Genomic DNA, 12,832 nt, shown 5'->3' with positions numbered 1-12,832 from the left:
GGCGAGGAGAAAAGGTCTATCAAGCTGTTTTCGCCTCTTTGAGTCTCACCTCTGCCCTCCGGGATGATCTAGCAATCATATCTCAGAGCTTCGCTTGGCTGCTGATGTCGGCGTTTTGGGATCTTCTGCTGGAGAGTGTTTGAATTTATTTCAGATCATGGATTAAATAATGGAGTTATTTCGGCAAATAATTCCAGTTCAGAAATTTGGTCGGCAATAAAAAAAAAAAAAATTCTGATGCTGATTTTCTACTGCAAGGTCCTTTTAGCTTTTCCGAGCAACACCTCTCTTCTTCTGCAATACTCCCCGCTGTTGCCATCTCCCACCTTCCCGCCCGCCCTCCCTCTCAAGGTGGATTACCGGCAGAAAGTGGACGTTTGATCCCGGCCTTCGCTCTATTGCATCTATATCCGCCTGACAAAGCTCTCAGTATCTCTTTTTTTTTTTTTTTCCCGGCTCCTCTGCTCTACACTCTTACTTTTAAAAAGATAAGCTTTTGTACTGCTTGATGTCGAGGTCTAGCCGAGTCGAGCCCAGGCGGTTGACGGGTCACAAATGAGAAGTTAATTCAGGTTCCCCTGGATCACAGTTTGTAAATATAGAAGGATGCGTGGATAATAGTTTTACAGCATTTTATAAAATGATATTGCGGACCAAATCCAGCCCACACGCCTTATGTTTGACACCAATGCCATATAGCTTTCATGATGTATTATATATTGTAGCCACAAAGTTTGAATGCCAGCTAGGCCTTCCTTCTAAAATGGCCTACAATGCCCCAAAGCCTCCAACCGTTATGAGCATGCCATAAAAATGACGAAGCTGTCCCGACCGACTCCAAGAACCCTGTTTTAATCATGAGCGAGTACATTTCTTCATAAAACCTTGAAATATATCAACACAGGATGTAATACCGCATCCTTAGGCGTGCTGTACAACTTGCTTCCATTTTTTTTCTGTCTGACTTCATCTGCTGCAGTTTTGTTGCGATTTTAATTTAATCATATTTGCCAAGGATAAATAAGTCTGAAGCTTCAGTTGTACAAGTTTCCATTTAATGCTGGAAAATGAAATTATTTATCTTGGGCACGGTAATGTAATTAGAAAAGAGTCGATTTTTTTTTTCTGTATATGTGATGATTGAATGTTCATCCGGGCTGCAGCAATGCTGATTATAGCGAGCCCCAGTGCAAGTTGGGTAATTAATCGGCTGCTCTCCGTGTTAATAGCATTAGTCACCTTGGAGATAATCACGGCCATCAAGAGCTTAGAGCTGTACATAATGGCTCCTTAAAACAAAGGTAAAGCAACCTGTGCTAATAATGTACTCATTGGTCCTCTTGGCATTTGAGCTGTGGATCAGAATTTTGCTAATGGGCCAAGTGGGAGTGTCACGATCTGAGCTTTCGGTTTCACGTTACGTGTCGACCCGGTCTATTGTGTCCAATCAGCCCCCTCGGGCATTTGGCAGAAAAGAAATATTTGTGTAGGGAAATCCCCAAGGGTTATCAGTCAAGGAGCTAACTCATGCTTGACTCATACGTGTGTCACCACCACGCTATGCCCAGTTGCGATCTTTGTCACCGTAATGTCTCGCGTGCATATTTGCTCTTGAAGGATTTATGTGGAGAAAAGTGAGCGGTAACATTTCACATGAGAGGATTGCCAAGTTTAAGCGGCGAGGGGAAGACACTAGGGAAAAAGATGAATGTAGTCTTCGACTCTGTTGTCTGATGCCATAAATTACCTGGTCATTGATCCATGGCTGTCTCTGCGGACCTTCCTACATTCATCAAGCCTTCGGTGTAGGATGGACCCGAGTGGAAATTTCTCACTTTAGTCGTGGAAGCCTGTTGCTTGGATACACCGATTTGTGGCGTGGATGGTAGCTGGGGATCGGGGGGGCATTATGCACATGCAGCTTTCATTGGAGCTGTTTTATGACCTCAAATCATTTGTAAAATGGTTTTGGATCACCTTCATCAATGTCAAATTGCCAAGAAGCAGATTCGCAGACAGTTCCAACCAGACACGCCTGAATCGAAATGTTCTGCTGTAGTTAATCGTATTGAATATTTTCTTTTTCACCTTTGTCATTAACTCCCTTTTTTCTTTTTGTCCCTCGTTGCATTATTTAAAATCTAATTGCACAGCCAAAGTAAATAGTCTTAATCTAGATGTGGTCGATTTTGGTGGGGTAATTAATTAGATCTAAATGTTCAGTCTCAACCCTTGGCTCAGCACTAATGGCGGCCATTTAAAGTCATCGTTCATACTGCAAATACAGATCTACTCTGCCTCTGTTCTCAAACAAAGATTTAATTATCTAACCCGTAGTCGGGGATCTGTATCTTGAAGTTTCACAAAGCTTTTCTCTCCCAAGAAGTTTTTGTTTTTAGCTACAACCCAATATGGCATCTGACTTACATTTATATTCTTGGAGTGACCCGAGAAAAGGTGAAAGTGGACCTAATTTAATCATGTAGTCATCACAGTGGTCAACACCTTTGGAGTTCATCCTCGCAGATGACTTATCTTCTTCTGTAATGGAGATTAACCCCTCCAAAAAAAAAAAAAAATGCTAGTGTCCTATTTAAAGGGCATATTTTAACACCTCGCTAATGAGCTGGTTGGGCTTTGTCTTCTCCTTGTTGTACAAGACTTAAAAGTGTGGTCGATCCTCGGCTGCTTACAGGCTTTTAGGGCTAATAGGATAAGATTAACACATTTGCATGCTTTGCCATGAATTATTCATGCATGGTCTCCTCCAATTTGCCGGAGCGTGGCCTTTTCTCTTTACGGACTTCAAGATCTGGCTGACCTGGAAGCAGGTTGGGCGGGGTTTGAGCATCTCAGTCAGTCACTTCTGGGAGTAGCTGTGTGTTTATGTGTCAGTTTAAGGATAAACAGATTTTTTTTTTTTGTTGGAGTTGTCCCAGACTGCTTCTATTTTTTGACTTCTGCTGCAGCAGTCTATTTTGTGGTATCAATTGTTGTCGTGAAGGTGGCTGACAGGTGGGTGTCTCTGAAGATGTTTTTTTTTTTTCTTGTTAGCAGTGTCATATTTTTTTTAAGCAGCCATTTAAAAGAAAATCTTCTCATGCTTGATATCGGCTCCCATGGCAACATTCTATCATCCGTACTTATCTGTCTTTGTTTGGATTCACCATACAAACAGGAAAAAAAAAAAACGGCCACAAAACCAGTTAATAATCTAAAAAAAAGAAGAATAAAACACCTGCTCACTTTTCTAATTTGCAATTGAATTTTATTGTAACACGTAAAAACCACGAATGGCTGTTTTACAATGTGGCTCCAAACCAAAAAAGCTCGCCACTGGATTAATGGACTAAATTTAAATAGTATTGCAGACGTGATCCAATCTGTAGTTTCCAAACCTAAAAAGTCTCCGCTGATTTTATAGTGTCTGGAGGCGCTTTCAACTTCTTTTACAATATAATGCACCTTCTCGCTTGCCCACAGTTTTTTCCCATTTTTTTTTTCTTCCCGCCAGTCAGATCATCGCAATTCTGCCTGGTGCTTTTCTGCTCTTATCTCTAAACACGCATTAGAATGTCAGACACATTCTTCTTCTCTTCAGCAAATGTTACCCTTTCATATACGTGCTGGAACAACCCCCCCACTGCAGGTGAGGATTCCCAGACTCGATAACCTTTGCCACTGATCCGCAAATGTCAGTCCAGCGGCCAACCAATCACGTTTCTTTTTCGCGGCGTAAGGGGCGGACCTCTCGTGGTGTCTTCACCCGTGACACTGGCACTGAGCAGATGTGCACACTTGAATGAGAATGAATCAGCGAGTCTCTCAGGTGTGGCCCGGCAAAATCCCGGAATCCAGATCTGGTATCAGATGAAAGCGGCGCCTTAGCTTGACTTGATTATGTTCCTCGGTTCAAACTATGAAAGCTAATTAGTTCAGCAGGCTGACACGTAACATGTCTCGCTTGGTCAATTGGAGCAACAGGAAGCCTTGCATCTCATTAAGCTTGCCGGAGAACATTGTGTATTTTTTTCAACGCCTGATGCTCCGGAGCATACTTCACCTGGTGCAATGGTTGCTATCTGAAAGGCATGCGGGTACTAAACCCAGCATGAGGCGTGATGACCAAAGCTGCTTGTAGTCTTACTCATTGAATCCAAGTGCAAACTTCAGGAATGTGTTTAGATGAAACTTTCGGCTGTCTAGGAGGAAGCATTTTGGTTTTTTTCAATAGTCTGTTTTGTACAGTGGCCCTGAAGTTCATAACAATAATACATAACATAACATAACATAACAGAAAAATGAATGAATGACACAACAGCAAATCACACCAAGCAATTAATCCAAACTGTCTGTCTTTTCTAGTTCCTTTGTCTGAAGAACATCCGCACATTCCTCAAGATCTGCCATGACAAATTTGGCCTGCGGAACAGTGAGCTGTTTGACCCTTTCGACCTCTTTGATGTCAGAGACTTTGGCAAGGTGAGTGCATTTTTTACCGTTTACGTAACCAGATGCTTGCGTCAGACATGCCAGGACGCAACTTTTTCACAGTATTTGGTTTGTAGCATTCATATTTTCGGTTCTAGTTAAAGCAAAGATTGTGATGCTAAATTGATTTTGACGACTGGTTATTATGTTTCCCGTGCGGTAAGAAAGTTAATTCAGTCTCGTGTCAGACGAGGCTCTACAAATTTGGATTCCACTCCTCCAGAGGTGCCTTCTCCATAAAGATTGCACCGTGATTAATTACAAGTACAAACCTCTTATCTCCTCATTTCAGTGAGTTGTCTAATATCAGAGAACATTTCCATCCTGGCGTGACGAAAAGCCTGATAAATAAACTGGGAGAGAAAGAAAAAGCAGACAAGGACTCTTGGCAGTTTGTAGATAAACCGCAAGACGACGCTTGGCAGTCAATGAGCTCACAGTGAATGGTATTAAAATCAAGGAGCAGTCAGAATCAATCACATCGGGCTTCCGTACGTCAATTTGGAAATTGCTTTTGTTGGGTCTCGCTGGTGGCGGGCTTGTCTCACTATTGATTTTTCATTAAAGCCAAACATCGCATTTTCATATATCGAACTGAGTAGATCCCGACTAATGTGACTTACATTTAAAGTGAGGACATGACTCGGAGAGAATGTTAAAATCGGGCTGTTTATCTTTCTTTTGTTACTTTTTGTGGCAAGCGATGCGATGATAGCCATCTTTTTCAAACGCGTCCATGTTTAATTTATATATATTCTGGATTTTACTGATCTGGAATTACTAAATTATGCAAGCAGGACTGTGAAGAAAAGCCACAATGATGGAATTATAGCAGAATCATCTCCAAACAATCAGCCAGTTCTGGTTCCTCTTTTTAATACTTCAACAGTGGGTGTCAGAGTTCACATCTCCTGATCTCTGTTCACCACCTTTTCCTCTAATGATGACTAGATTTGGGTCAACTTGCAAAAAATGCAATTGCCGATTCCCACGGGATCGATTCGGAGCCTTCTCGGACCCCTAACGAGCGAATATTGTGTGGTATCACCTTGCTACGTTTTCTGCATCCTAAGCCAGCCCCCATCATTACAAATTCATTATGACATCATTAAACCAATGAAATGCAGCGTATTACAGTAGACCCCAGAGAACATTTTTATTTAAACACCCCCCTTTCATCCAAACCCAGCCGCCTCGTTTCCCGTTCTCCCAACCTATTTTAATTAGCCACCGAAGGAACATTGCTGTCATTTAAATGAACACGGCAATCAGTTTATTTGGCTGTTGCCGTGATTAGCATAATTAGCCTTGCACCTGTTAGGCATCGATCAACAGTTTGGTAATTTTATTCTGGAACCCGGAGAGGGGAGGTAACTTCCTGTCAGAGTTCCCGCCTCAGTTAAAGAGTGCTATATTTGGAAATTTTCATTTTGAGACTCGATTGTGAAGGTCCGTTCAAGTGTACGAAGGTGAATAATAATTTGATAAAATGAAATTCAATAAAATTAAATAAATAAATTCGCTTGAAGGTCAGTTCCTTCCAAATCGGCACGAGGCTGTAGGAAAAAAATCCACCAAATAAATTCCCCATTCGTCTCTTCTTCATCATCACTTGATCTCCACTGCTCCTCACTCATTCATCTCACACCGACTCCGAGTCGGGCTAAGCTAGAGGCAGGAAAAGCCACCACCATGTGAGGCTACTGAGATCACAATTGCTTGGAGATGTTTGATTACTCCTTCTGCTTCTCCTAATCGTTTCCAAACCGAACCTCGCTCCTTTCATTTCTGCCCTGCTCTCTGTGGCAACAAAAAACTCGGCATCCCTATCCAGCACGGCCAACATCTGGAACGTGCCACTCGCCCTACGCTGGGAATCTCATCAGACCAACTAAATCTTCATTAGCTACTGGGAAGACATCCTTCCAGCGCCAGCAGACACTTTAGTGTCGGCTTACTCTGCCCTCTTACGTCCATCAGGACCCTCGGCTGCAAGTTCTTCCTAGACATGATCAATAATTCATTCCAAATGCCACAGTACTGATGATAATTCATTTGACATGAATTATAAATGGCGACTTCCTCTCCCTTCTGTGCTTATACCCCCCTTCTATCTCTATCTCCCATGACCTCATTATCCCCACAGCTTGTTACGGCAATTCATGTAGACACAGGTGGTTGCTGAGCAATCCGTCGGATTCTCAGATCTGCTGGTTGAGATATGATGCTTGGAGTCTCAAAATCGAATTAAACAAAAGTCACAGTGTCAGATGTTTGTGACTAGAGTGGAAATAACCACCCAAGTCGATCGGATCATTGAGCGCACCATCAGGGCTGCCATTAAATGTGTTCATGGAGATGGGACACATCTCAATGCTGGAGGTAGGCAGATGGACACACGTACACAACCCGCCACCTCTCGCGCTAAACCACGGGCCATCAAGTCTCGGCTGGAGTCGATGAAAGGGCTGTAAAATGGAAATTAAACTGAATGGATGACATGATATTCTCATTACTGGCGGAAAGCATTATAGAATGCTTTTAGAGAAGGATGACGGACGGAGGTTAGTTCTGATCCCCAAATGTTTTTGTCATTGATCATTTGAAATTGATTTCAATGTTCCACAATGCAATTAACATTGTGCTCCCCCCGCCCGTGGAGCGTTGCGCTTGACGTAACGTAATTCAATTATCAATAAAAGCTTACAGTCAGGCTCCTTATTGCGTTATTAACACCCCCCCTGCAGTGGACACATAATTGAGGTCCTCCTCCGTGCTCCTTGTCATTAATTTCCCCACGTGTTGGGCAGTAGAGCGGACGACTAAAGTTCAAACTTTCCCCTCTTGAAGTACTAATTAGCGTTTGTAAACATCACCCCAGAAAACTAATAAAGGATGAAGAGACATTGATTGTGACACTTGCGTGACTGACTGAGATATGACCTAATTATTTTGTAGCAGGTGCTCCACCACAACAATAGGAACCGATTGAGGAGCCTCGGGCATTTTTTCTCTGATGCCTCCCTAGTGAGGTGCTGCGGCACCAACCACGAGCAAACAAGACGGAAACAATCAAGGACTTATTGCATTTAGTCTTCTTTTCCTTTGCAGGTTATTTATTTATTATATGTTAATTTATATATTTATTATTCAATATCAGACTATTCGGAATTAAAAAAAAAATATATATGTTTAAAAAAATGTTATATATTTATTAGTTCTTACCAAAATATTATCAGACTATTCTGACTTAAAAAAAATAATGGGAAAAATAATACGTTAAAGAATAAAAGAATGTAGAGTAACAGAATCAACGCACAATGGGTGGGAACATTTTGTTAATTTGGGAGTTTAGTGACTGACTCTATCTGACAGTTTCCACAACCTCTGACTGTGTGTGTGCATGTGTGTGAGGGCCTTACACGCTGCGCTGTCAGCCAAAATTGCCAGTCGAGGTTGGGCGAGTAGCCATACCTGCTCCAGCCTCGCCCTGGACAAAGCCCATCCAGCCCCTCCTGCCAGAAACGGCATTATGGAGATCAGGCTGAAAGATTGACACAAAGGGGAAGAGAGGAGGGGGTGATGGACCAAGACAGGCTCAATGATAGCGGCGAAATGAGTTTCCCGCTGGATCCTCCCTCAAAGGAAGCCAGATGTGAGGAGAAAAAAGGAGGAGTCAAATAGAAACGACAAGCGAATCAAGTATGAAGAAGTACACGAGTGTTCCTAATAATCTGGCGTGCCTTCTCCATCTCTAGCAATGAAGAGGTTCTTAGCTTGGGGACACGCCAGCCGCCCTTTGTGATGAAAGAGCGTGGCCGGGAGGCTCGCTCGCTAAATGCCACGCACAGCACGCCTACTCTCACTTTTCCCATCAGAGGATTTTCTATACATCGACTTTTGTGTGTCATGGATCATTTTGTCGTTTTCCAATCATACTGACCCTCTCAATATTTTCACAGCAAACTTGCAAGACTAAAAAAATCCCCAAAGTCTTTTTCTTCAAATCATTAGCCCAGAATACGAGACTTTGAGGTCAGACCATTACCGGACTTAAAATAACTCTGGTTGTGCTCCAGTTTCCTCTCCAAAAGAGAAACATTGTTAACTTCGGCCTTGCCCCGGTTCAGCAAAAGGCGGCAAGCTGTGAACAACATTACCGACCGCACCTGCAGAAATCCGCCAATACGGACAACCGAGGGTGCACACACACACACACACGTACACACAGTGCATACTTTGTTAGTCTGCTTGCACACTCGGGCTTTCCTGGTACAGCATGTTTCCACCCTGTGGAGAACAGTGCGGCGGTTGTGCGTGTGGTTTTTTAAAACTGCCCAGACGTCCGCACGCACACGCGCACACACTCATCACACTGGATGGCTTTCATGACGGCGGAAGCGGCCATTCACAAGAGACAGCGACGGCCACAGACATTCGGCAGCGGCGCTTGTTTGCGGTCGTTTGGAAAATGCCGAGGAACGCTTGTAATGGGCTGTAATTAGCGGGAAATTGATAAATTAGCAACTGTGTGTGCTCTCTTTGGAAATGATAACGTGTCGCTTAGCATGTCACTCATGTTTGGGGAATGTGTATTTATTTCGCCGTTGGTGTGGCGCAGTGGAGGTTACTGGAAAAACCTCAAAATAGTTATTTTGAGGCCCGAATTTTCTCCTCCGAAATTCATCGCAGTGACCTTCGTGACGACAACAAAAGACAGCAGTGTCTAAATCTCAGCTTCCCATCTTCTACCCCGGGCTCCTGACCTTAAAAACAACTTTTTGTATTACTGCGAGATATATAATCCAATAAGCGGAGCACCCCGCGGCTGTGGCCGGGGCCATCGCACACAACAAATGCACCCGGAAAGTTCTCAAAGTCACACGAGATTGTGTGATTGCCGTCTGAGGACCTTTTTTTTTTTTTTCCGTCATGTCATGTAAGAGGACCAAAGCTCTCTAGGGGAGAGGATGTTCTGTTGTGACTTATTTACAAGTCCGATTATTATTTTTTTGATGTCACACGAGAGCTAAACAGGATGTTGCCCTTCCTGCAGGATGAGGGACGGCCGGCATCCTATTTATACTCCTGTCCTGTATTTGCCTCCTTTTGGAAAGGAACATTTTAATCCCGTTGGAGCCCTTTGCCATCCCTCCATTTTAAGGTCAAATGCTCCTCTGCTTTACTGGATGCTTTTGGCATGGTCTGGGTTAGCAAAGCCCTCCCCCGGTTCCCGGCTGCAGTTGCATAATGACTCACAAATCGTTGTCCGTTTTGTCCGAAGGCTGTTTTTCTTGCCGCGCGCGAATCGGAACGCATCATATCAACCTCATCCTAACATTCCTGAACGGTATCTTCAATCTCACTCAAAACGGAACCGTCAGAGATTACAAATTGCCAATCTGCAGTTTAATTGTGTCGAGAAAAACATGGAGCTTCCTTCCTCTCAAATGCTGAGTCGCAATATTTGCGGCTGTTTGATTTAAAAATCGTCTGACGCATCAAAAAACAACACAAAAGAGAGAGTACGTCATGCCCAGAAGTGGATTTATGAAACAGCAAAAAGCGAGGCCATCCCAGTCCGATGCATTATTAATACCCGCCCTACCTAATTTCCACTAATCTGGTTTGAATTAGCCAGGTACACAAGGGGGTCGATTTTGTCGAGCTCGGGAGCTGTCTCATAAATTACAATGCTAATGACGTGGCTGAAAAGGCTTTTTTTTTTTTCTTCTCCTGATAATGGCAGATTTAATAGAGATATTTCACAGGGAATCATTTATCAGTCCATGACAGGCAGGCAGCAATTCTTTTTTTTTTTTATAGTCCCTCCGACATAAACTACACAGACACAAAGCGGCTCGATTGGCCCGGGCCACATCGGTGCTCGATCCACGGCGATACAACTTTATCTGCCGCAGCACATTAGCACAACTCGGTTGCTGTGAAAGGAGGGAGACAAAATTGGTGCGGAGAAAGGCAGCCCCCATTTACATCAAGCTAATTTTTGGCACTAGTGAGCCGTCTCTGTGGGCAGTCATGAGGAAAAAAAAGAAATCATTGAATTTTTTTATTATTACTCTGACAGATTACTGATAAGACCTGACAGCACAAATGATTTGACTGTAGCAGAAGACATTAAGGGACTCAGGCGTCGCTTACGCAACAGCCCATTAATATTTGCTGGGTAAGAGTCCTTCCAAAATTTAATTTTATGTTATTGTTGGAGTTATTCGCTAGATTGTTATTGTATCGCAATACAAGCAGTACTATCATATTTATATATATATATATATTTTTTTTTATATTGTATTTATAACTTTTATATTTTATTACATATTTATTTTATATTTTTTATTTTTAGATAGAATATTTCCTATTATGTAAATGTAACACAATCTATAAATAAATATAACTATAATATAAATATAAGTATGAATTGGTGGATGAATTATTTTTTCTTAGTGTATTCAAATAGTTTGTCATAATCAAAAAAATGACAGCAACCCATTTACGTGTCAATATTGTTTGGTGGTGGAATAAACTTGTAATAATTGGGAGGGAATAAGAGTATACATTATTATCTTTAGACAAAATATTATACCAGATGTTTTGTCACGTGTTCCAGCAAATGCTTATTTTGGTTTTGGTAATCGCCCTCATTATTGTGACGCTCAACAACAATTTCAGTGCTTATGTGTTTGTCCATCCAGCCGTCCATTCATCTCGAAAACCACTTATCCCTTGAAAGGCCTTGAAAGGGGGGGCAGTCCCAGCTGACAGTGGGCAAAAAAAAACGGGAACCTTGTAGGCAAATTGCCCGGCAAATGTCGAGGTAATAGAGGCAACCAAACACACACACACCCTGATACACATGGACACACACATACATAAAACCTATCCCAGCTGGGGTCTGAAATAAGACCACGAGACAAAATTTTGAATTTGCCTCCAACGTGACACGGAATGATTCGAACGCTCTGTGATTCAGAGGTCAAAGATCGCGTTAAAGTCATCTTTGAATGTCGACTTTGAAGCCAGCGTCTTCATCCTGCCTTGGGACGCCTTTGTTGTCTATGCCGTGACCTCATCTTACCAGAGCAGTCACGTTATCCTTTGTTCGCCTCATCTGTCCGTCTAATAATACTGCTCCCAGGGGACATGGCTACCCGGTGTCGTGTTTTTTTTCTAATACACCTCCCCCACACCATCTCTTCCTGGAAGTCAGGATTTAATGAAGACTTTGGCTGCCATCATTGACCTCTCCTACTGCCAGAATCTGCTCTTTGTTACTTTGTTTATCCCCATCTTTGATTAAGATAACTGCAGTTAGTCTCAGGGAGTTCAGTCCCAAACCACAGAAGGAACATCTGCCTTTACAAAAAAAAAAACACAAAAGTTTTCAGCCTTTCCATCTTTTTTTATGTCCAGCCACATTATTGGAAACTCGGCAAAGCTTATCGGCGAACGAAAAACATCCAGTATCCGACTGTTTGTTTGTTTGTAGCTAGCTGGGTGGTGAGTTTTATGTGTAAGCTAATGGTGGCTATCCTGCTGTCAAACTAATGCCCTGTAATTGGCCTTCTAATTCTGGAGGATAATGAGGCTGAGAACGGTGGCAAAGGCTATGCCGTTAAGACTCGCCTTTAGACTGTTAGCGTACATAGATGTAATCACAGGATGGCAGGTAGACCCCTTTTAATGAGACCGAAAAAGGATTAGCTGTCGCAAAGCCGTTACGGTGATAATTGTTCGTTAATTACCTGCACAGATTTCTCCTGGAAGATACTTGCTGCAGTCAACAGTGGTCATAATGTAGTTTTCTGATGCATTGCAGCGTCTGAGGAAATTATTTTTTGACCGAGGTGAAAACTCATTCTGTTTATGAAGTCTGTCATTTAAATATTGATTCGGTTATACGCCTTGGGGATCTTTTGAGATGACAAATATAGGCCAGGTCTTTTCTCGTCTGCGTGCGTGCCGATTTAGGATTGTGTGCGAGTGGATGTTTGTGTCCGCCGTCCTCCTCTCGGCAAAGATGAATAGAAATATCCTCCTGTGAAGTAATAACCTCAGGCTTAACCTCAGCACAGTGGCAGCATTTGTTTTTGTTTATTTTATATCTGTCCTCCAGAAAGGGATTCGCCATCCGTGCAGGACTATAAAGTGTAAATCAATGACGGGCTTTAATTTGAAGCCTGGAGAAAAGATGTGATCATTTTTGGTTCTTGCTATGAAAGCGGGCCATCTGGGTCCTTCTAGACGATTCCAAATAGGTCGAGACATGAATGGATGAATTGCCGTTGGTTTCAAAATGGGTGTTGAATCACGGTATAATGAA

The 12,832-nt window shown here is 42.6% G+C and overlaps 1 protein-coding gene across 9 annotated transcripts in view; it reads left to right on the top strand.

The window, feature by feature from the left end:
• vav2 (vav guanine nucleotide exchange factor 2) overlaps nucleotides 1–12,832 on the top strand; it is a 65,252-nt gene that overhangs the window by 14,833 nt on the left and 37,587 nt on the right. For all 9 annotated transcript variants that reach the window (XM_088391465.1, XM_088391468.1, XM_088391470.1 and 6 more), the window contains exon 2: nucleotides 4,366–4,482. In XM_088391465.1, the coding sequence (XP_088247591.1) occupies nucleotides 4,366–4,482 (117 nt within the window). The remainder of the gene's footprint in view (nucleotides 1–4,365; nucleotides 4,483–12,832) is intronic.

Source organism: Syngnathus floridae, chromosome 12, assembly GCF_059516105.1.
Source record: "Syngnathus floridae isolate MCC-2025c chromosome 12, RoL_Sflo_1.0, whole genome shotgun sequence".
In the NCBI taxonomy this organism is placed as follows: Eukaryota; Metazoa; Chordata; class Actinopteri; order Syngnathiformes; family Syngnathidae; genus Syngnathus; species Syngnathus floridae.
This window is presented reverse-complemented; position numbering and strand designations above follow the sequence as displayed.